This window comes from Semicossyphus pulcher, unplaced genomic scaffold (genome assembly GCF_022749685.1).
Source record: "Semicossyphus pulcher isolate SPU_LCO1_2020_fin unplaced genomic scaffold, fSemPul1.0.p SCAF_17, whole genome shotgun sequence".
Lineage (NCBI taxonomy): Eukaryota > Metazoa > Chordata > Actinopteri > Labriformes > Labridae > Semicossyphus > Semicossyphus pulcher.
In genome coordinates this window covers 28,825,310-28,850,000 of record NW_027211681.1, presented here as the reverse complement: position 1 = coordinate 28,850,000, position 24,691 = coordinate 28,825,310, and the positions used below count along the sequence as shown (strand labels likewise).

Sequence of the window (24,691 nt, the reverse complement as noted above, 5' to 3'; positions counted from 1 at the left end):
CTCAGGAGGGGTGATGGACAGGTGAGTGTTCACCTGCACTGTGAGCCGAGCAGTCAGTGTACATTCATGTTCGTTAGATCCTTCTGTTGTCGCACATGCTCTCCTGTTTCTCTGCTGCCTCTGATTTTCTTTAGTCTTATTTTGTATTTCAAGTCCAGTCTTTTATTTTGAAGGTGTCTGTGACAGCACCGTGTCACACCGTGTCAGCGTGTCGAGCTGCAGCAGGTTAATAAAGTTTGATTGAATGTGTTCACAGGGTGGTGTCTCAGCTGCTGGCCGAGCTCGATGCTCTGCACTCATCTGTCGGCGTCTTCGTCATCGGTGCCACAAACCGACCGGACCTGATCGACCAATCACTGCTGAGGCCCGGGAGGTCAGAGGTCACACTCACACACTCAGACACCACGTTCACACACACAGCTGTGTAATAACTGTGTGTGTGTGTCTTTGTGTCTTCAGGTTTGATAAGCTGGTTTACGTTGGAATCAACAAGGACCGAGTGTCTCAGCTGCAGGTGCTTCAGGCCGTCCTCAGGAGGTAAGAACAGCGCCCCCTGCTGCTCACATCTGGACTCTAAGAAACTTTGTGTATTTCTGCTTCAGGTTTTTGGTTTTTAAAACACATGATAAATGCCTTCAGGTTCCAGTTGGACTCGTCGGTGAAGCTGCAAGAGGTGGTGGATCGATGCCCCGCCCACATGACCGGCGCCGACCTGTACGCTCTCTGTTCGGACGCCATGACGGCGGCCATCAAGAGAAAGATCTCGCTCATCGAAGAGGGTAAGAGAAGAGAAGTGACATCATCCATCAGCTGAAACAGACAGCAGATAATTCACTTCTGTTTTTATGTTTGAGCATCACTAAGTAAACTATCCTGTTCCCACAAGATGAAAACATCATATTTAATTTATAAATATCCACAAGCTTTTTGGCCTTTTGGGTTCCTGTAGGAGAGTTAAAGTTCTTGTTGTTTCCACTGACAGGCTCAGATTGTTCTTCTAAGTGTGTGACAACATGACAGAAAGGATCCCTACAGAGATAGACCTTTTTGTTACAGAGGAAGATGATTGTTTTAACCACAGACAGACGTTACATCGCTCTCTGCACACACACCAGACTCCATTCAGAAAAACAGAGATTTAAGGAGCTGCTGGTCTACCTCTCCCTCGATCAGTTAGTTTGTTGGTCTTTCTCTCTTCATGACTCAGGTTTGGACTCTGAGGACTCTCCGGTCCTCCTCTCCGTCGAGGATTTCTCTGCAGCGTTAGAAAACTTCCAGCCATCGGTTTCAGAGCAGGAGCTGCTGCGGTACAGAAACATCCAACAGGAACTGACTGTGAAGTAGAAACAGACGCATGACGACTCTTCAACAAGTCTCACTGTCTAATTTAAAGAGGCAATCACCCAGAGAAATATTTAAACACACACTGTAAATGACTGTAAATGTTATGAATGTAATTTATATAATTGTGAATTTTAATATTAAATACAGATATTAACAAGGCTTTGGTGTTTTTTCTGATTGAAGCGCTCTCTGACATCATCTGCTAACACCTCAAATCAGCCAATCAGCTGGAGAGTTTCTTCTCACAGAGGACGCTCGTTAAAGCTCCTGTGAGGAGTTTTTATCTGCTCATGAAACAGACTGAGTGAATCCTGATTCATCTTCATCTGCACACAGACATCAGGAGGAACACTGGCCGTTCATTGTTTTTATTTGTAATGCCTGTAACCAAGCAGAAACCTCCAGTACTGAAAAGTGAGAATACCAAAGCCTGCAGTTCCTCTGGTGTCCACTAGAGGCTGTCTCCAGCAGTGAGTCAGTCCCCATAGAGCCCCATGTTAAACTTTACAGCAGAAATAAACATGTTTACAGCCTGGTACAAAAAACAGTTTGGGTCTCTATAGCTCATTTCTCTCTTCATGACGACTGTTCGGGGAGAATCTTTATACAGCTCAAAGTTTGAGTGGCAAACACCCAAAGACACAATTTTTAAAAACACATTTCTATGTTGTTAAATATGTACACAATGCACATACACAATATGACTGTAGATGTGATCTAAAATGATTATAAAGGCTTCCTTTTTTTCAGCTTGACTTTAAAATGTTTGTTTTAAAGAAAAAGTCATGAAACTTAAAACAACGATGCTGATTTCATCACTTTCATCAATTCATTTCAAATGATTCTTCTAATACTGCTTAGACCATGAAGAGCAACATGTTCGATGAAAATACTTTTTATTAGCAAACCCGACATACAGACCATTTTCACTGGTTTCATAAAACTATATACAAACTGATGAAATATCAACAGTCATCTTTTTTGCATGAAAATTCAAAATATGTTGAGTTTTTCATGCTGTGATGCTAAGCTATATGCTAGCCAGTTAATTTTTTAAATTTCAAAACATCAGAATCACCTCAAAGAACAAAGCAGTGCAGAATAAAGACACTAATCAGTGGAAGCATAAAATACATTCACTTTAAAACACTCCTAGCATTCTAGCATTTTCAACATGTTAGCCTGTCAGGATGTTAGCACAGCTACAAACAGAGTTGACTACATTTGCTAAATGTAGCATCTGGTGTTGTAGTTCTACCTGTTCTACATAGATGAACTGTTAGCATTGATTGCTAGTTTGCCCCTTATATTCTTCACTAAGTTAGCCTATGCACCCATATTAGTTATTAGATGCATCAGAAACTTATATCATAATTTTATTGTATTTATTCATTATCCGAAAAAGAGACCGTGCTTATTAGCTGTAAAGCTAGCTTTGGCTAGTAAGCTTACTGCCTTTGGTTAGCTTTGGTTGATAGGTACACATAGGAGCAATGACCTTAGCTATTAAGAGAGGCGGTACATTTTATTATTATTATATTAAACTAGTTGTTAATGTACTTTGGGGTCAGACTGTTGTTCTGTTCAAATTAGTTTAAGTGAATTAAGTGTTCCTTTGTCAGTCCACCCTGTTTAGCTTAGCACAACACGGGCTGTGTTCGAAATGCTGTACTATATACTACATACTACATGCTACATGCTACATGCTATATACTTTATACTACATACTATATGCTACATGCTATGTACTTTATACTACATACTATATACTACATGCTACATGCTACATGCTGCGTTGGGCGGTAGTCTGTAGGATGGAGGAGCTTTTCAAATTCATTTTGCAGTATGCTACGGCAGGCAGAAGTAAACAATAACCGTTGCTTCTTTAGCTATAGCGCCCCCTTCTGCTGGAATGCTGCTGCCGAATCAGAACGTCATCCGGGTATTTTTGGCCTTCTGCACATTTAGCTTGTGTTTACATACTACAGACTACATGTAGGCCACATCAGGACGTGATGCTAGTGTACTATGGGATTTCGAACACAACAAGCTTGTCATGTTCCCTCACAGCTCTGAAAAACAAAATAAAAAGTATGAAAGTGGAACAAAAGGAATTCGCCTGCTAGATAACGTTAGCTAAACATTTCAGCCGTCATGGATACCAAAATGTTCATGTGTTTTTTAAATGTAACATCTCACAGCTAGAGTTCTAAGTTTTCATATTTCACAGTTTATTTTATTCATCGGCAGAAAAGAGATTATGGAATTTACTGCTGCTTTGGGTGAGGGGAGAAATGGAGCAGTGAAATGGCACACAGAGAGACAAGTAGCATTAGCAGTTAGCTTAAACTTGCTACATGCTAACAGGTTAAACATGAAAATTCTGCTTAGCTAGCTCATAGGTAGCTGGACCCTGCAGGTTTTCAAAGAAAAAGAGAGAATCTGAATTAACACCGCTGCTCCCAACAGAGCCAGCTAAAGCAGAAGTAGTAAATCAAACTACACCACACAATAAAGAAATCCAGAACCTTCTGAAGTGTTGGTGGATTACACATCGGAGCATTGTAGCCCTGCTGTTCACTCATAACAAATATACAGTGACACTTTATATTAAGTCAGTAGTTTATTTTGGTTTATCACTTTTTACAGCAAGTTAATGTGTTAACAAAGATTTGTTTCCTCGATGGATGTAAAATTCATCACGTCTTTCAATGCTTTAATTTAGTTCTTTTTAAAAGTTAAATGACAAATATAAAAACAAGAGAGCTTAATATAAAGTGTTACCATGTTAGATTCAGCATGTTGGATGTGTTTGAAAGAGAATCCAGCTCAGTAAAGTTACTATGATTTACTGCTAAAGCTACAGGAAGCTAATATGAAATAGCCACACTCTCACCTCACAGTGTGGGAATCTGGAGAAATGTTAAACCGTCAGTAAGAAAGCACCACGGCTTGACACTCAAATTTAAGTTGGTGTTTAAAACACTTAGCTTAGGTAGCTTGCTAAAGCTTGCTAACGGGTAAAACTCTAAAAGCCCACATGAACATTATTTTCAAATAAAAATGTATTCGTGAAAATGAAAGCTGCTTAGCTAAAAAACAAAATGGGACTCTGCAGACTCAACTTGGTCAAAAGAAAATAGTTTTCCTTTTTATTTAATTTCTTTTTGCCACATGATGCTTCAAATAAATCAAACTAGTTTTTAAGCACACCATTACGCCCGTGTTCTTCAGAGGAGTACTTGGTATCAGCCGATACTCAAGTCTAGCTATCGGAATCATCATCTGTAAGGAACAAAAAGTATCAGAACATCTGTCAATACAAACCCTGAGGGCTGTAAGAGAATATTACTTATTGTCTTTTGGTTCAGCAAGTTCGCTTCAACTTACATGAACCTAGATTTCTCCAGACCCGCCATTGTTCAAGTCGGTATGGCTACGATTACGTACAGACAAACACAAGGGAGAATAAGTGTTCTGATCCAAACTTACTCTACCCACTTTATGAAAAGCAAAATGGATTTTTAAAAACAGGACTAAAAAGATGCAGTCTGCGAATGTTTCTCATTTAGTAAAGTAAGGACTTAAAAGTGAATTAAAGTGCAAGTCCTGCAACGACAGCGGAGATTATTTCGCTCATGTCTTCAGTTTTTAGGGTCCTGACCAGCTTGAGCTGCAATGTCTTTATTTCAACATTACACATTTCCATATCATCGAGTCTTGAATGCTGTAAATGCTCTAACCAACACTTTTTTTGTGTTGGTGCGAAGTTGTGTAAAGTTTTCGTAACATGTAGAACTGTCAGATTGTTTAGTGATCTGAAGGATGTGAGGCAGGTACTGGCGTCATGTCAGTTTAATCATCCGTTTGGGCTCCTCTGAGACTCAAACACATGAACCTGAAAAACTGAAGGCGTCTGAACTAAGAACACAAGGACAGCTGGGTTTGTTCAATGAATAGTTTGTCTTTGAAAAGGAAGAATGTACAAGCCACAGTCATTACAGTCTAATGTATATTTGAAGAAAGGGGTGAATCTGGTAGTCCAGGTCTGGGTGTAATCCAGATTAGTCTGGAGGTCTCAGTCTCTGTGGTTCGTCCTCTGGCGTCTCTCGGTTTTGTGGTTCCTGGATATTAGTTCGTTTCTGGGGCAAAGATTCCTTGTCTTTGTCTTCCATGTCTAACAAGCAGATCCTCTCCGTTAAGAACTCAGGTGAAGTGGGGCATCCGGCTGCAGGTTCTGGAAGAGAAAGAACTTTGGGTTTTTGATGGACCACATCTTGGAATGATTTTGGACAAATGTCATGACCCGGAAAAGACACACTGGAAAATGTTGACTGACATGTTATTAGAAATGACGTTTTTCCTATTAACAGCCATAATCTGAACACACAACCCCTTTAAAACCAAAGACATTTGGTGCATTGCAGAAATGAATTTCAGCAACAGTCTTCTCCCATCACACATTTCAGGCTGTATTTTAAGATCATTCAGGTAAATAAAGCAGTTTCATACCACAAGCTCAGTGCCTTGTGCCTTGTGCCTTGTGCCTTGTAGGCCCACAAACTGCAAGGATAGGCATAGGGGTCGGGTGTAATGTAATGCTGGGCAGCAGGCAAAGCTGGGGACCTTCGCGTGCTGATCCCTGGCAGCACTGACTGGAACTAGGAATGTGAACGTCACCTCTCTGGCAGAGAAGGAATCAGACTTGGTGCAGGAGGTGGAGCATAACTGATATAGGTGGGCTAACATCAGTGCACAGCACTGGTTCTAAAACGAGACTCTTGGACAGGGCTGGACTCTTTAGTTGCCATGGGAAAAAGGCGTTGGGCAGATGTGGGGATACTCACAAGCCCCTGACTGAGCGCCGCCGTGTTGGAGTTTTCCCGGGGTAACGACTGTTACTATGGTTTGAGCTTTTGCACCAAATGGCAGTTCAGAGTATGCTGTCTTCTTGGAGTCTCTGGGCAGAGTCCTGGAAAGGGTTCTGCCCAGGGACTCTATAGTTCTGCTGAAGGACGTAAAACCCAACTAAGCAATGATGAAGAAACCTGGAAAGGGAGTGATTGGGAGAAACACCCCGCCTGATCTGAACCAGAGTGGTGTTTGCTGTGCTATTCATGGATTGGCCGTAGCGAACACCATGTTGGAGCATAGGGTAGATATACCTGGTACCAGAACACCCTACCAAAGATCAAGGATCGACTTTGTTGTTGTATCATCAGATCTGCGGCCTGCTGACACAGACTGGGGATATTGTCAAGCGATGGAAAGAACGCCTTGAGGAACTCCTGAATCCAACCAAGACTTGGTGACAAGGCAGAGTTTAAAGATCCAGGGCAAACCTTACTTGTGTCCTTGGTTGGTCTTAGCTGAGATGCCTTTTCAATGTCACATGGACGTCTGGGACTGTGCCTGTGGAATGGCTGACACTACTCAGCCTCCCTGGGAAAGTTTATTCCAGGGTACTGTGAAGGAGGTGCCAGCTGACCGTCAAATCTCAGATACAGTCCTGGCCATGTAATAGTTGACCAACTCTTTACCCTTACATGGCTGCTTGGGGGAGGTCCTGGGATTTAGCTCATCCAGTCTACATGTATTTTGTGGACTTGGAGAAGGCCCACAATCGTGTACCCCGGGGCGTCATGTGGGGGGTACAACAGGAATGTCTGGGCCATTGCTACAAGTTATATGACCAAAGTGACAGCTGTGTCCACATCCTCTGAACAAAGTAAAACACATTTCCAGTGGGTGATGGCCTCCACAAGGGTCGTCCCTTGTCACCATTCCTGTAAGTGATCTTTATAGACAGGAATTCAGAACGCAGCCAGTGTCCAGTTTGGGGACCTCAAAATTACATCTCTGCCTCTCCCAGATGATGTGATTCTGTTGGCTTCATCAGACTGTGACCTGCAGCGGGCACTTGGGTGGTTTGCAACAAGTGTGAAGCGGTTGGGATGAAAGTCAGCATTTCCTAGTCTGAGGTCATGATTCTCTGCCAGAAAACGGTGGGATGCTCCCTCCGTGTGGGAAGTGAGTCCCTGACACAAGTGAAGGCGTTCAGGTATCTCCCAGTCTTTTTTACGAGTGAGGGCAAAATGGATCGTGATACTGAAAGATGGGTCAGTGTAGGAACAGCAGTAATGCAGGCATTGTACTGGACCATATCGGTCAAGAGAAGAGAAGAGAAGAGAGAAGAGAAAGCTGAGTTGGAAGGCAAAGCTTTCGCCAGGTGATCTACGCTCCAACCCTTATCTACTGTCATGAGCTTTGGTGGCTGAAAGAATGAAATCAACACAGAATCAGATACAAGCGGCTGCGTGTCTTCCACAGGGTGGCTGGGCTCAGCCTTCAAGATTAGAGAGAGGACAGAGTCAGCCGTTAGGCTACTCCTTCATATCCAAAGGAGCCAGCTGAGGTGGCTCAACATTTGATGAGGATGCCTCCTTGGAGGTTTTCTTGGAGGAGACCCAAGTTGGACGTTCCCTCCAGCGGGCTCTCCCAGACCCAGAGCCTGCTGGAGGGATTATATATCCCGTCTGGCCTGGGAACACCTCAGGATCCCACCGGAGGAGCTGGAAAACGTTGCTGGGAGAGGGATGCCTGGGTTAACTTGCTTAGCCTGCTGCCACCGCGACCCGACCCCAGACAATCAGAAGAAAACGGATGGACTTTAGAAAACATAAACAGTAGTAACACTAGTGACTCTGCAGTAGGTCCTTCATGTACAAGCCTTTTCTCTCATGAACTGACATTTAACACGACAATGTGAATCCCAACACACAACCGTTTTTTAAACCGTTTTTGTGTTTCACAGCAGCCGTTCTCGCTGCTCAACAGATGAGTACTTTTAAACCTCGTACTATGTTTCCTATTTTCACATGTTTTTCAGTTCATTGACTTCTAGTCACCAAAAGTTTTGGAATTGCTCCAGTAGTTTGTTTTAGCTAGTAGCAGTGAAACAGGCTGTAATGGCTGCGATGTAATCTTTGGGCAAAAAGAGAACAAACGCTTCGAATTAAACGTTTCCTTTGTTTTGTGATCACAGTGCAGCTCTAACGTTCCCTCATTCAGACCACTTCCTGTGTATTTGTTGTTGGCGGGGTCAGCATTCCTCCATGCAACATAAGCCATATTTACCGCTTACGTGGCCTTTGCTACTTTTGTGCGCTTCATCCTTTTCCTCCGCATGAGGGTCACCTGAGGCCTCTTCAACCCTGCGATCAGCAGCAGCAACCTGGGCCGCGACTTGGTGAGCCAGCTTCTCAGTAGCGTCCCCTTGGGAAACCTGCAGGAACAGCAGCAACAGCAGTGTGTTAAGGCCAGGATGTACTGAACACTTTAACACTGAAGGGTTATCATTCAGTTATTTCTTAGTCTCAATTTATTGAATCACAAAGACAACAAACAGCCTTCCACAGTCCAGGAAAAACAACATTGCAGAGGATTTTACAACTTTCCAAAAGGCACGTCATTTCATTTTAATTGAAGTTCAAATTCCCGCAGGACGTGTTGACGACGTCCCTACAACCGTCATTTCTTTACTTTCAACCTGTGACTTGAAGCCTTGTGACCAAACAACCAGCCGACCAATCACAACAGCCGCCCCTCGTGACCTCTGCTCAGCCCCCCTCCCTCCATGAAGCTGCATATGAAAGCAGGACAGTACCTCAATCAGAACACTATTCACCGAAGCACCATCGCAACGCCTCCTTCAGGTGCAGGCTTCACATTCTGCACAGACAGCGGTCATGAACTTTGTGTCTTTACAGCCGTGACCTTTGTGTCTTTATAGCTGTGACCTTTGTGTCTTTATAGCTGTGACCTTTGTGTCTTTACAGCCGTGAGCTGCTGAGCGCGACGGAAAACTGCAAAAACCTCTCGATTGTTTGGACGTTGTTCTGTTCGAGCAGCCACAGAGAAATCTAGCAACCAGTAGACGTGGAGGGCCGTGCTGACGCCTTTGTTGTGGCCTGCAGGCTCGATGTTAAATGTACCGGGGGGGGGCATTGTTTGTGGAGCTGCCCTCTCACCCCCCCTCACCCTCCCTTCAGGCCTTGTCATTGTCCTCCTGTAACAAACTTCACTTTTCCTTCTCCTTGTTTTCTGGAGGTTTCAGAAGTATCTTGACTTTAAACCTTCTTCTCTTCCATGTGAGGATCAGCCGCCATCTTTAAATTCTCCTCAGGTTCTGTTGAAGTCCACGATCCAACATCTGACCTGGACTTAACCTTTTACACTCTTTTCCTTTGTCTTGTCACGTTGGCTCTTTTCTTCTCCTGTTTTGTCTCTTTTTACAGTTTCCTGGTCCATACGTTTTCTTTTTTCTCGTTAGTTTTTCCTCCTCCTCCTCATCTTCCTCTCTTCCTTTGCAGTTCCAAAATAAAAGCACCTTACCTTCCTGCAGCTCTTCAGTTTAAAACTCCTTGTTTTTTGCTCCACGAGGTTTTCAGAAGTTCTTCAAACATCTTCTTTGAATCCTCGTCAGGCTCATTCCTTTTCCTTTGTCTCATCTCTTCTTCTCTTGCTTTGTCTCCTTTTCTTTTCGTGTTCATTTTGCCTGCTTTTTTTTGCTTACCTTTCTTTTTCTCTTCCCTCAGTAGTTTTTTCCTACAAGGTCTCTTCCTCTCTTCCTCTGCAGATCCACAAGAAAAGCACTTTACCTTCCTGCAGCGCTTCAGTTTGAAGCTCCGTGTTACAAATCCAACCATTCTGCTCTCGTTTCAACCCAAATCCACCTCATCCGCTGTCTCCTCCTCCTCAGCCGACATGTTTGTTTTCTGTTACTGACCGTTCTCCGACGTCCTTGGAGTCAGAGGAAACAGGTAACTTTGACATCGTCCTCGTCCTGCAGCAGCGAGCGACAGGAGCTCACTCTTAATGTCGCCTAACAAACCAGCTGTCAGATCATCAGCAGCAACGTCATCACCATGAAAAGAACCATTCATCCCAAAACTTAGTGATCCAGGAGAGAAGTTTATTCTCACACACACTCGGAGAGAAGAGGAGCAGCTGATCTGTTCCGACAGCAGAGCGACGGAGCACGAAACTCGCCTTAAATTCACCGACAGCCTCAGAAACAAACTTGAGTTTAAGTTTAAAGTTTGAAATGTTTGAGTCTGGTGGATCACACCCGAGTTCTCCATCACCTCAGAACAACACTTAGCCCTCCTCCACCTCCCCCCCTCCCCCACCTCCCCATAAGAATCACCACAGAAAGCAGTCCTTACCAATTGACCCCACACATTTGTTAGGTTATGCCCCCGGCCGCCCTGCAGAGGCACATATATGATCCGCTGCACTTTTTTCCTCTCGCACTAGAAGGTTCAGCCGGGACCCAAAAACAAACCCGCTCAATAATAGGAGGCCATGAACCGGCCGGGGAGGGGGGGTTTAAAAAGGAGGGTCCACTCAGCACTTCTGACTGCACACGGGTGATCCCACGACTCACAACCAATCAGAGGGCAGACTGCACCTGCTGCCATGATGGTGTAAAAAGGTGGAGGTGGGAGGGGGGCCTCTCCGACATCCTGTACGACACACAGAATATTTACATTTCCTCTTTAATCACTTAAAAAACAACAAAGACTTCCAGAAGTTTCTGTTTCCTTCCAGCAGCATTAACTCCACGTGAAGTTCTGATTTTAAGTTGTTTGATGTATTTGAATATTTCTGTTCCTTACGGGATTCAGTTCCTCTCTTTACAGTTTCTGTTATTAATGACAATTCATCGTTTTATTTTTAAACTTTACATGTTGGGGTATAAATGAGCTACAGGTAGAACATGTTTTGGTGTTATTTTGTGTTGCACACACACATTGTGTTGAATCATAACCAACCGTTTTACAGTCACACAGTAACACAAATTAACCAGATGATCTTGGCGGCTGTAAACCACCAACATCCGTTTACTGTAAGGTAAAGTTACTGTTCTTGTCTGTTCATGTGTGAAAGATGTAAAAACTTTGATTCCTCCTTTAAAGTGCGGACGGATCCTCCACCTGTAGTTCACGTCAGCCACCAGTGGCGCGTGTCTGCTTTTATTTTGAAAATCTGTGGAGTCATACGAGACACAGGACACAAAAAATCTGTGAAAGAATTAATAAAAGTTCATAAATGTAAAAACATGAACTGAAATAAAACTTTAAAAATATAGAAATTACATAAATAAATAAAAATATGGAAATATAAGGAGAGTAAGTAAAACAATAAAACAAAAACTTTAAAAGAATTATGATGAAATATAAACAAACAATAAGTTAATGAAAATGTACAGAGAAAAATAAAAGAATAAACAATACATTTGAAAACGTTACAGGCGGTTTGATTTATTTACTGGTTTATTTTCACTTTATATTTATCAATAATATTTTTTTAATTCTTAATTTATTCATGTAAAAAAGTGTTTTGGTTAATTTCTTTGTTTTTAAATTTTCACATTTACAAGATAAGAAACTATCGACTCAAACATCAGCGCAAATATAAAACATAAAGCGTGTGGTTAATGTCCAAGAGGAAGACAATATTACGACAGTTATTTACTGTAAATATATTGGCAGTCAAAGTGACAGTACTGACAGTTTGTACGAAAAGATGCTGCTGCTCCTGATGCTGCACATGGGGCTAATAAATAAGCAGAAGCATTGATTATTCATTCTATAAATAACATGAACACAAAGTTAAAGTATTACTGCAGGTAGTGAACACAACATAGCCAGATGGAGGAGTTACAGCCTGATGGCCACAGGTAGAACAGACTTCCTGTGGCGCTCTGTGCTGCTCCTCGGTGGTCTCAGTCTGCCGCTGAAGGTGCTCTGGTAGGACTCCAGTGTGGCGTGCAGGCAGTGAGCCGTGTTGTCCCTGATACTGAGGAGTTTCCTCAGCATCCTCCTCTCAGACACTTCCACCAGAGACTCTAGCTCCACTCCCAGGACAGAGCCCGCCTTCCTGATGAGCTCACTGAGTCTGTTAGCGTCCTGTGTCTTCAGCCTGCTGCCCCAGCTGTGACGTAGAGTTGTGACGAACTTGTCAGCACACTCCTGTACTCGGCCTCCTGATCCCTGTCAGAACACCTCTGCAGGTGACAGGGCTGTGACTGGAACCTGAAGTCCGAGGTGTAGAGAGCGAACAGGAGGGGAGACGGGACCATCCCCTGTGGTGCCTCACCCTCGCAGGCTGCCGCCCGGGACAGCAGCGGGGTGTCATGAATGTTCACTGTGACTCCATAAAAATCCTCCTGAAACCTCAAAACCTGTTTCTGTGTTTTATTCTGAAATGTAAATGATTTATGTTGGTACTTCCTTTTTAGTGAGCATTAATGAAGTCTGAGGAGATGCTGTTTGCTGTCTGCTCTGTAGAGGGCGCTGTGGCATCAGGAGAACACAGAGAGACGCAGGGGAAGCAGAGGAGGGGGGAGGCTGTGCAGGCATGTGTATCTCACACTGAGAGGATCGCACGGCTGTTTGTTCGCTGCTGCAGAGATCAACCTGAGGGAGGGGGAGAGGGGAGGAGGAGGAGTAGGAGGAGGGGGAGGAGGGGGAGGAGGAGGCTGGCACTGCAATGCAGAACATCAAATGAGGAGCGGGGGGGAGGAGGGAGCTGCCAGCTCTGCGGATAGAGGGTTTTTTCTGAGGGGAGGTTCAGGGATTCCCTGTCGGTTTGGAAAAGATCCAAGAGGAGAAGCAGAGAGACGAGTTCAGAGGAAGATTGAAAACATCTGTTTAACGTTCCAACCCGAGAGTCCTCCTGCTCTCTTGATGTTTATTTATGTTTATTATCTTTAAGAAACAGGTAAGGATTTGAGCTGTGAGCGTGAAGCTGTACAGGTGTTTGTGTGTGTGTGTGTTTGTGTACAGGTGTGTATGTCTTCCTTGTGCTTCCACCGTGCTACAAACACTCTGCAGGGTTTTTAAGGAAGCACAGTCAGTATCAGTGTGTCTCAGGTGACTGTAACCTGGCTGCTCATTGGTCACTTTGCTTTGTTACATCAGAGCTCTGATTTGTTGTATGTAAATATCTCGTCAACCCCTCCACACCTGTAAATGTATTATGACGGTAACCGAGACACCACGTTCACGACGTATGCTAAAGCGCCCTCCTGTGGTCGTACGCGTGACTGTTCTCTGTGTGGACGTAAAATCATCGTCATTAACTACACAAGCGGCGGCTGAGTGTAAAAACAACTTTGTCACAAGATTGAACATTATTAACCAGCGTCGTTAGTTTGCTGTTAGCTACATCATTTAGCATGTAGCTACATCATTTAGCATGTAGCTAACAGTATCACGAACACGTTAGCTTGTGAAGTCATTTGGCGAACTAGCCCACTAACATATCCACTCAGATGGTGTTTTCTGTAGCATGATAGTAGCGCCCACGATAATGTTAGCTAGCTTGCTGTAACTTGCGTGAATCTGGTGTTGGGTGCTTTTTAGCGTTAGCTGCTAAAGTTATTTTCAAACAACATCCAATTTACTACAACAATGTAATAGATAGTTAGCCCTGGGAGTGTCAATTAATTAGCTAACGTTATCCTACATTGGCTAGCTAGCAATTAGTCCACATTAGTGAGCAAGCTACTGTTAGCAAACAGAACCACACAAAGGTCACGATAATATGGACCCTTGTTTTCTCCCTGACGTCGTTCACATCCTTGTTTGGCAGGACCGGCTTCACTACTTCAAACTTTCTGCACTTTGTGTTGGACTCTGCCGTGCTGCTGTCTGACCTTAGCCTTTTAAAGCTAGAGTTAGCGCTGTAGCCACAGGAGGGGAGCAGGAGAGAGGGAAGGCTCTGAGAGCACATTGGTCATTCGTTGGATTGTTGTAACGTTCTGAGTTCTTCACCTTAAAAGTGACCTAACAGTCAGTTCTCACAGGGTCACTATAAAGCAAATACAATGTACTGTATTGGTCCCAGTATGAGACGACCCTGATTATAAGACGACCCCCCCAGAGTAATCTTTTGACAACTTGTTTCATTGTTTTACCTTTTAAATAAAATCATGTTTTTAATATCTTTAATTTTAAATTGTCAAGTTGAAATTAAATAAAAGCCTTTCAACATTTCCATCAATCATTAACCATCAGAGAGCGGTCAGTCTGTGGAGCATGTTCAAGCAGCTGGAGGAGAGCGCTGGTGACGCGCACACCTTCGTCCCGTGTGTCACTAACACTCTCTCACTCTCTCCTGTCTGTTGGAAGCGGCCGCTTCGAGGACCGCGGCACGATTTTCTCTGTTAGCATCTGTTAGCTAAGACTGTTAGCATTTCGCTGTCTGTGACACTGTATTTCTTGGCTGGACGTATTTCAAGGGGAAAAAAACGGCTCATATTCAGACCAATGAGGTTTTTAAACACAACTTCCCACCTTAAAAATAGCAAAGGTGAGAAAAGGATCACATGTTAAGTTTGCTGTGAAAAGGAGGTAAATCAGGAGGACGTGATCATGTGACACTGAAACGTTCTATCATTCAAACAAAGACGAAGCAGACACGTGACGTAGAAAGTATAAAATCATTTACTAACATTTGATGTGATGTTTTTATAAATACTCTTTGTGCTGATACAGTTTCATTCTTTACAATAAGTGAAGAACACAAATAAGAATATATTCCAGGTTACAACAACATTTTCCTCCAATAGTAAATTTCCAAAACAGTGCATACGTGATATTAATAAAGACGTGGTACGTTTTAACATTGAGGTGCTCTTCATGCACAGACGGCGGTCGTTACATACATGACCGACAGCAGAAGGAAGTAAAGTTTAGAGAGAACGAAACCTTTAAGTCCTCCGAGTATTTAAGCAGCAAGGCAAAGTCAGCTCAGCTTCCGTCTCCTGAAAATGTAAAATAAAACAGACAGCAGCGTCATGCAGAGACGAGAGACGACCAAAGTGCATCAGTGTGGAGACGGGCGGCGCTCGTGGGACACAAACAACGACCTGTCTCTCAGTACAAACATCAAAAATGGCAATAATTGCATATTATGACGCTATATTATATCACAGCTACACAGGACACAGGACACACCAAAGTCAGGACAAACGAACGTCTCAGGTTATCTTCTGTCTCCGGACGTTTAACACCGGACACGCTTCCTCTGATTATCAGGAACGAAGCGCTGAATGTGTCGTGATGCTTCACAGTGTTTCTACTAACTCATCGTGTTTGCAGATGATGCTCAGCTTTACACTTCAGGACATTTTCTTGCTCGTCAGTCAGGTTTGCCGTTAAAGTTGTTGGGATGGTTCAGACACATTTTTCTGTGCGCTTCTGTTCAGGATCCCCTCCAGATACAGATGGTGCTGCTCTGTTCAGGCTACATTTGTTTTCACAGGTTCGTTTTAAATGTAGTTCTGCCTGGTTCCACCTCCCTGCACCGTGATTGGCTGAGGAAAGACAGGTCAAACAAAGGATAATCTGCCAGGAGAGCGCTGTATGTGCCACGTGTCGAAGTCACGGGCTAACCGTGTTTTCAGAAACATAAACGTAGTTTTGGTGCCAAAACCTCAGAAAGTCGACGTTCTGTGAAACAGTCGCAGTTTGGTTCGGTTTAGGTTCAGCGTGGACTCAGCAGGAAGAGCAGCAGGCCCGGAAGCACAGACAGAAAGTTAGAGAGAATCTTTGCCTGAAGGTAAACTTTGAGTCCGAGCTAATCTCAGCACAGTCAGGATTCAGTTATTGCTGTATTCACATGGTCATAAATTTGACAGGCAGACTCTGTGACAAATGAAGGGTACGTCCCAAAGAGGGACGATTGGCTTCCAGGATTTTGTTTGGCTCCGGGGATCGCAAAGGAAAATAGTTCAAAAATGAGAACCATCCAACATGTTCAATGTTTTGCATCAGAGCAGATAAGTTTTAATCTCAGAGGAGTTGAAGAACCAGGAAACACGAGTACACTGATCTGTGTTCAGACTAAAACCTCAGATGAACCCGTCAAACGTCCACATCAGACACATTAAGCGCCTCAGTTTCACTTTGCTGCGTGAATCTTTCACATTCATCCTTGATACAAAAATGCTACCGGTCCCCACGTAACACAGTGTTCAGTCTGCATCGACCTTAACTCCTAATTCTCAGAGGAAACAGTGTCTGCCTGTCATTAACCCTATGAGCCTTCACCTTTGACCTCTTGAATCATTTAGACGTTTCTCTGGATTCCAGGATTCGTAAAAACCTTCTTCTGAGTGCAGATGCTAACGAGGCGAGCCCTCCAGTTTCACCTCGACAGACTGTGGACCAGACTTCATAAGACCAGCTGAAAACCACCACATCAAACCTCAGAACACCATTTCTGTCCTCACAGTGCCACAGTCACATTAAAGCCATCTTTTATTATTGCCGATATCATGTGAAGGTCTGAGGGCTTGAAACCCTCATGAGGACCAAAGTGCCTTCGTGACTGCACTGATTCTGTATAAAATCTCTGATCAAAGGAAAAACCAGCCTCCTCAGTTTGACGTCTTTTCAGTCTGTAACATCTCACAGACTTGGCAAAGTGCTTTTGTCACCAGGGATATCATCTCGTACCAACATCCAGCTTCACGCTGTGGTCAGAGCTCTTCTCTGACACCTGAAGGCTGAACATGTCAAGCTCTATTCCCGCTGACTGGATCCATGTCCGGTTTAGGAGAAGCTGTCCTTATCGGAGTCAGGAGAAGGAGGCCGAGAGATCTCAAAGAAGGATCCGGATGACTTCCTGGATTTGAGAAGTCGCAGCATCTCAGCCAGCTGAGCCTCCAGCGCTGCCATGCGACTGTTCAGAGATCTGATGTCTCCTCTTAACTCCTGTTTCAGCTCGAGGAAAGAGGCTTGCATGCTCTGCTCTGGGATCGGACAGAAGACCCTCTTCTCTTCAGACTGGACTGGGCTTTGCTCCTGCGGCGTTCTTGTGCCGCCGACATTGTCCAAACGGAGGTCGCTCTTTGTGATGCCGCTGTCGCAGGAGTCAGTTTTCTTGAGGGACATCTCGTCCTGAGACTTAGTCCTATCGGGCAGCGTCTCCATGGATTCCGCCTTGGAGACGCTGCTCCATGACTCGGCCTTCACGACCGACTCCTTGAACCGCCCCCAGCCTTTTGCTTTAGGCGGCTCCGCAGATTTGCAGCCAATCAGATTTCCATTTTGGGCGGCGGGAGCATTGAGCATGACTCGACTGGAGGTCCGCGATGAAGAGGATGCGGTGGATGAAGTGGGGGGTGTGGCTGGGCTCTCAGTCACCGTGACGATACTGGTAGAGGCTAGGACCTCTGGACCTCTGGCCGGCTCCAGGTGAACATCACCTTTCTCCACGTCACCAGTGCTCTGAGGAAGCCGCTCAGAGGCGAGCCGAGCCTCCCTCTGCTGCCGGAAACGTTGGAAGAGTCGTCGGACCGGGTGATCCGGAGGGAGGTTCAGAGGAGCCTCGTTCTTCCTCCTCAACATCTCCTCCTCCTCACGTTTCACGTCGCTGATTTTCCGAAAGACAATCTGTAACGATAGAGGACACCAGGACAATGATCAGAATGGTTTCAAATAATCAAACAAGTAGCTTCACTGCTGTGACCTCAGCATATACAAATCAAGCTATTTAAAGAAAGTAGTGCTGGAGGATTCTCTTCTTGGATCGTTTGAGCGCTCTGAGGACTCACGCTGAGTCTTCTCAGGAAACCCAGAAAGGGACCTGATTCTGGAACAGAGAACCTTGACCTCCAACGATTGAACTTCTCACCTTCCTTGCAGGTGTACTCCAGGACGCGATGACATCACTGCTGGGTGCTTCTGAAGTGAAACGGGTTTCAAGCAGCAGGAAGTGAAACACTGCTCGTCAGCTTGCTGTTGAGTTATTCAGGATTTTGCAGTGTACACTCGCCTTGCCCGTGCAGTTGACTCTGCAGTGTGTTGATGTTTATGCATGTATATGCGATGCTAGCAGCTCTGTTAGCCTGGGCCCAGCATTGCTTTAAGCTAAATGCTAACATGTTCACCATCTTAGGTAAGAGGGCTGCTTAGGTTGCAGGTGAAGCAGGAAGTGAAGGTCATGTTACAGCTGAGCCGACTGTCATCGATCACATGAACGGATTTAAGATAAGATAATCCTTTATTGATCCCTGGGGGGGGACCTCTGACCGCTGCGTCTGCGTCATCAGCATGTTGAACCAGCAGCCAATCACTGAGCTCCTGACCTGAAACTGGATCACGTGAGAACGAAGGAACACAGAACGTGAGAGAACTGCTGATGTTCCTCTGAGACAAACACAATACATCAGACTGCTGCGCTCTGAGGCTGTGCACACCACTCACTCACGACAACCTGCAATAACTCTGTTCCTCACCGCTTGTGAACACATTATTATAGATCCGTCACATGATCATTGACGCAGAGTCCGATGTCCGCTTGCTCTCAGCTCTGTTTTTGGTCTCTACCACTTCCCAGTATCTCTACCTCTGTCTGTCTGCTGTGGAGGCTGAGCACAGACGCTCTGACACCAACACATGTACACAAAGCGATGTTAAATATTATTGATTATAGAAGCTTTACATTTCAGCTTTATTTGATGTACAGATTCTTTTTCTCCAGAGGAAACTTCAAGAAGCAGAAGCGGTCTGTTGCTGGTCTGCGTCTGCCTCAGTTTGTGTTACTGTGGGGAAAGATCGAGGCAGCAGTTGACCAGCTTAAATCAGTGTTTTTCTGAATGGAGTCTGGTGTGTGTGCAGAGAGCGATGTAACGTCTGTGTGTGGTTAAAACAATCATCTTCCTCTGTAACAAAAAGGTCTATCTCTGTAGGGATCCTTTCTGTCATGTTGTCACACACTTAGAAGAACAATCTGAGCCTGTCAGTGGAAACAACAAGAACTGTTAGTGGACGACCTTTGACCCATCAAGGATTATGTTGCAGCCGTTACAGCCTGTTTCACTGCTGCAGGATGAACACATCTACTGGAGACATTCAAACACCTGTGAGTACCTGTGAGTCCTTCAGAGCCTAAAATATGTAAAAACAGGGCCCAGCTTTTCAACCAGCAAACCAGCAGGAGGCTTTTATTGTGAAGCAGCAGCAGCAGGAGGAGGAAACGCGTTTCTTACATCTGCATCTTTTAATATTCAAAAATATTTTCAAAAGTACTTAAAAAGAGAACAGTGGCTCCTACATGCTACTGTAGTGAAAGATTGAAGAGTTTTAAAGTGTAGAAAATGTCACTAACAGGAAGTCTTCAGACCAATGATGTCTTGTAGTTTGTGCAGCTGCTGCTGAGCGTGCTGTGAAGCGGCTCTCGGCTGCAGTCGGAGGGTTTGGAGGTGAGAGCTGCCTCTGCAGGTCGTTTCTCTTCTCACCATCATTATTGCACAGCCAAGCAGAACAGGACACGATGGCTTTCACATCGATTTACAGCCGAGAGAGCGAGAGAGGCAGTGAGACTAACCAGGAGGGAGAGAGAGCAGCTGATAGCCAACGTCACTGTGTTTATACCCCGTCTTCATTCCAAGCTCTGCTCGTTTGTTTTCATCTGAAGGAAAGGTCGCTGTGGACCAACTGTTTTGTACGTTGAAAAACAAGTTCTCATTGTTCCTTCTGAACACTGAGACGTCATGTAGTTGTGTTACAGTAAGAAACATCACCGCACCAAGAAGCTGTCATAGTGAGAACAACAGATCGCTGCAGAGGCGGACCAGCATCAAAGGAGCAAAGTGCTGAAGCCCATGTAACCTTTGAAACCTTAAACATTCTGATATTTCTCCATATTCTAAATGACTAATATGTAAAAACAGTTTTACCTGTTATGTCGCCACCAAACTCCAGTGACAAAAACAGTAATTTACCCTGCAGAACAGAGTTTCTGATCTACCACTACCTCCATCTGATTTTCTAAACTGTTAGTTCAGATCCAACACAATGTTTGTTACATAGCACAAAAACCAACTTATTAAAGCAGCAGCAGAGCAGCAGCTCCTGTGTCCTGTGAGCTTAAATCAGTGTTTTTATGAATGGAGTCTGGTGTGTCTGCAGAGAGCGATGTAACGTCTGTGTGTGGTTGAAACAATCATCTTCCTCTGTAACAAAAAGGTCTATCTCTGTAGGGATCCTTAAACTAACAGAATGTTGCTTTAGTTCACCACACTTCTGCGTCTCCACTCGGGCAATCGAAGCTCAAGTCCAACATCTTTTATTTTGCTTTTAAACACACTTCAACTGCTAATGAGTGAGTTCAAAATGCTTTATTAGTTTTATCTCGATCTTTGCTGATACGATGGAAACAGTCTGTTAACCTTGTTTTCTTCTGGAGGTGAAACGCTCGTGTCGGCTCGTGTCTGTGCAGCAGAGATAAACCTGACCTGACCTGACCTGACCTGACCTGACCTGAGTCCAGGTGCCTCTGCGAGAGTTTGAGCTGAACGTGACAGTAGACAGACGGTCAGGCCACGAGGCGTTCACTGACCGTTGTTCGGACCACGATCTGGTGTCGTGTGAACTGAAGCTGGTTTGATTCCACTGTTGACCTCCATCACTGTGTCCTGATGACCTCTGGCCTGCTGTGAGTATCAGGAGTGAATTGAGTGAGTTTAAAGCAGATGTGAGAGCGTGCCGACCCCCAGCTCTGATCAGGTGTCTCCACTTTTAGAAGCAGCTGTCACATTTATCCAAATCAGTTCCTCTGTGAGTTTCACAGAGGAGAGCCTCCTCATCACAGCTGTCGACCAGTTAGAGCTTTAACTTCCTGCAGCGCAAACATCGCTGCTTCTGTCCATTCTTCTTCAGATCTCCTCTTGATGAGCAGCGTGTAAAGATGTCCCTCCGGTTAGTGTCTGCATTGATATTTATCATGATGTCACTTCCTGGAGCATCTTAAAATCTAAACGACCTGAATGTTATGGATGTTTTTCTGGAGTTATAATGCTTTTAGTTAAAGATCAGTTCAAACTGAATTACACAGATAACACACCTCCTGCAGCAGCTCGTGGCTCTGTTGTCAGACCATTAAAAGCATTTCTACTCGCCTGCTTTTATTCTGAAGGTCAACATTCACGCTTATCTGACAGAGTGTGAGGGCCGAGGTCAGGCGTCCAAATGAAAACAGGAAGTGGATTTACGTCCCCCCGGCATGAACAGGAGGTCTGCTGTGTGAGTTAATGGATCACTGATGAAATCAGTAAATCAGTGCTTTGACTTTTGTTGCTTGGATCAATAGAAGGTCTTTAAATCCACCTCTGAGGGATCCTGCTGCTGATAACAACACAACCTTAGTGTCACTTAGTCTCACCTGGAAGCTGCTTTAGTCCACCTTAGTTTCCTTTTTGTCAAAGACTAAGATGTTTTTTTAACCAGAAACTAACTCACCAGACTCCATTGATAAAAATGGTCATTTGACTCTGCAGGACACAGGAGCTGCTGGTCCCCTGATGCATTGATCTCTTAGTTTGTTTGTGTTGTTGTGTGTTTCTGAAGAACCCTTCAAACACCAAAGTCACACGATAATACAAACAAGCCACCACAAACACAAACAGATCGAGGCCGAGGTACACCAGCAGCACTCTTCCTGATCAATCTGTTCAGGTTTACATTAATCAAACAGTTTGTGTTCATGTGATGTGTTTCAGGGTTAAACTGAGCGTGTAGCATCGGCTGAGGTGTGAACGCAGCACTCTGTCATCGTCCTCCTCCGCACTGTTGGCTCACCTGACATCACACCTGCTGTGTGGAGGAGGACGAGCCGAGAACACAGAAGCTTATGTAAAGTCTTCAGTGGGAAACAACCTGACGACAAACACAGACACATTCAGGATCCTCCGCGATGGGTTCAGTCTGTGTTTCGGATCTTTACGGTTTAAGTCACTCAGCTCAAGGCTGAAATCGCTCTTTCTTCCTGTAACAAACATGGAGGACGGAGGATTTCCAGAGTGAATATAAATGTTTTCAGATGACTCACCCTCTTCCTCAGGTTGTAGGTGAGCACCAGGTTTCTGGCAAAGTGGTTTGCGAAGGCCGAATAAAACTCCAGAACTTTCTGCAGCTCGTCTCGTTTGATGATGTGGAGGTCGCAGTACGTCAGCGCTCGCACGTTAGCACACGACTGAGCCAACGTCATCTCCTTCCAGAACACGTCCCCGAACACATCGCCTTTACCTGCACACACACACGCACACACACACACACACACACACACACACACACACACACAGACAGGTTACAAATGACTGGGTATCATGTGTGATGTCTGAGCTGTTTACAATAACATGGTTTCACTGAGGTCCAGGTAAGTTATCAGAGAAAGAAGCTAAGCTTAATTAGCAGCAGCTGTGTCACAGATTTTGAGCAAACTGTGATTAGCATGAAACCTCAGAGTTCCTGTGCTGTTCTCAGTCAGCTGATCGTCAGCTTCAGGATGAATCCTGACGTGAAGCTCAGACTGACCGAGACGATCAGACAGACGGCTGCTGACAAACATCCAGGATTCACTCGGAGCTGCAGGACAAGCTGTGTGTCCTACAGAGCTGATTCATGACAACAACACGTGCCTTTAAACGTGCCACATTGTGTCCGAGTGTCTCCAGTAGATGTGTTCATCCTGCAGCAGTGAAACAGGCTGTAATGGCAGCAACATTATCCTTGATGGGTCAAAGGTCGTCCACTAAAAGTTCTTGTTGTTTCCACTGACAGGCTCAGGTTGTTATTCTAAGTGTGTGACAACATGACAGAAAGGATCCCTACAGAGATAGACCTTTTTGTTACAGAGGAAGATGATTGTTTTAACCACACACAGACGTTACATCGCTCTCTGCACACACACCAGACTCCATTCATAAAAACACTGATTTAAGCTCACAGGACACAGGAGTTGTTGGTCTACTTCTGCTCTGTTACTTAGTTTATTTGTGTTATTGTGTGTTAAATAATATGTTGTATGTGGACTAACAAACAATAACACAAACAAACTCATCGATCCAGGCAGAGGTAGAACAGTAACACTCCTGTGTTTTGCAAACTAAAATTACTGTTTTTTTTAATGGAGTCTGGTGGTATTTAAAGAAAGTGATATGAGAGGTGTTCCTGGTTGAAAAAGGATCAGACTAATGTCAGTGTCTTCAGTTGTCTCTGCTGCAGACGGGTAAATGTTGGGACCTCAGGATGATGAACGCTGTCATTAAAGAAGCTGCAGTGAAACACAGAGTCCAGCTGCAGACAAACATCAGTCTTAATGTGAAAAGAGGAAGTGAAGCTGAGGGGGGACTTTAAATAGTTTCTAATGTGAAGTGAAAGTTTGAGGCGGCTCCGACGGTTTCAGACAGATGTGTGGCGAGAGTCTAAATATTTATTCAGAGAGGAAGTGAGGCTGATAAACCGTCTGTTCTGGTCATTATCTGGAAGCAAGAGCAGACATCTGAAGACAGAAACAGGTCGACAGGTCTCGCTTCCTCTCAGAGTCTCGGCAGCCGGACCAGCGAGCAGAGAGGTGCGAAGTGCAGTCGACTGAGAGGAAGAAGATACGATATCTATCCAAACTGCAGCTGTGACAAACTTCAGTACCTCAGTGTTTTATTTTGTGGTACTGAATCGATTCTTAAAAACGAACGGCTGACAGATTTTTAAATCTGCGCTGTTAGCGTCTCAATGTTTCGCAGAACATTCAATAATCACACCTGTTCATATCGTTTGATTATCACATGATTCAATGTTTTAATGCACACTTTGTGCACTGACAACATTAGCATGCAAAGGCGCTAAAAGTGTTTATATTATTATTATATGACATAACAGCATTTTACCCAAGCTGCATGCTAATATCAGGATGCTACACAAACAGGCTAATGTTAGCATGTCGACTCAGGCTAACTCCACACCACAGACTGTATAAAAAGATGGCCGACACGACAGCGCCCCAAACCCTCTCCATCGCCCCCTGCTGCCTGGCTGCAGTATAGCTCATAAAGCCCGCCTCCTCCATGTTAACAGATGGGACATGAGTCAAACTATAAAATCAAAATACACGTCAAATACATTTTTCTCCAACATGGTTTCTGTCATTATAGTTAGTTCTTATCCTGCTGATTTATGTCCAAGTGTTCATTTTTCTCACAAGTTTACTTTTAATTAGTTATTTGATGCTATAAAAAGGGGGCGTGGCCTCACGATTGACAGCTCTGTTGACAAATGGGGCTCCTGCAGCGTTCTGTTCCCGAGTAGCAGATTTAGTAGCCATCTTTATACACAGTCGTTGCTCCACACTAACACGTTTCTATACCCTGATTCAGAACGATTGTCCTGCTTCAAACTAAATCGCCTCAAAACACGTGATGGGATCGATTTCCTGGCAGGTGCATCCAGGTGTGAACAGACACTGGACCCGTCTTGTCAACAGAACCAGCGGC

At 44.5% G+C, this 24,691-nt stretch overlaps 3 protein-coding genes across 5 annotated transcripts in view; 1 reads left to right on the top strand and 2 right to left on the bottom strand.

The window, feature by feature from the left end:
• Positions 1 to 1,525, top strand: part of pex6 (peroxisomal biogenesis factor 6) — a 12,113-nt gene extending 10,588 nt beyond the window's left edge. For both annotated transcript variants that reach the window (XM_069666606.1, XM_069666605.1), the window contains exons 14-18: positions 1 to 21; positions 257 to 373; positions 460 to 537; positions 640 to 779; positions 1,208 to 1,525. The exon at positions 1 to 21 is cut by the window's left edge and continues 88 nt beyond it. In XM_069666606.1, coding sequence (XP_069522707.1) covers positions 1 to 21; positions 257 to 373; positions 460 to 537; positions 640 to 779; positions 1,208 to 1,344 — 493 coding nt within the window. In that variant the 3' untranslated portion in view covers positions 1,345 to 1,525. The remainder of the gene's footprint in view (positions 22 to 256; positions 374 to 459; positions 538 to 639; positions 780 to 1,207) is intronic.
• Positions 1 to 24,691, bottom strand: part of mark1 (MAP/microtubule affinity-regulating kinase 1) — a 147,448-nt gene that overhangs the window by 34,606 nt on the left and 88,151 nt on the right. Inside the window, exon 19 of one of the 2 annotated variants that reach the window (XR_011308442.1) lies at positions 23,128 to 23,143. The exons of the other annotated variant lie outside the window; for it this stretch is intronic. The gene's annotated coding sequence lies outside the window, so the exon portion shown is untranslated. Of the gene's footprint in view, positions 1 to 23,127; positions 23,144 to 24,691 lie in introns of those variants that run through there. 2 annotated transcript variants of the gene reach the window in all.
• Positions 14,841 to 24,691, bottom strand: part of kcnh1b (potassium voltage-gated channel, subfamily H (eag-related), member 1b) — a 35,237-nt gene continuing 25,386 nt past the window's right edge. Inside the window, exons 10-11 of the mRNA XM_069665586.1 lie at positions 22,252 to 22,448; positions 14,841 to 17,813 (exon numbers count right to left, since the gene is read on the bottom strand). Coding sequence (XP_069521687.1) covers positions 16,971 to 17,813; positions 22,252 to 22,448 — 1,040 coding nt within the window. The 3' untranslated portion in view covers positions 14,841 to 16,970. The remainder of the gene's footprint in view (positions 17,814 to 22,251; positions 22,449 to 24,691) is intronic.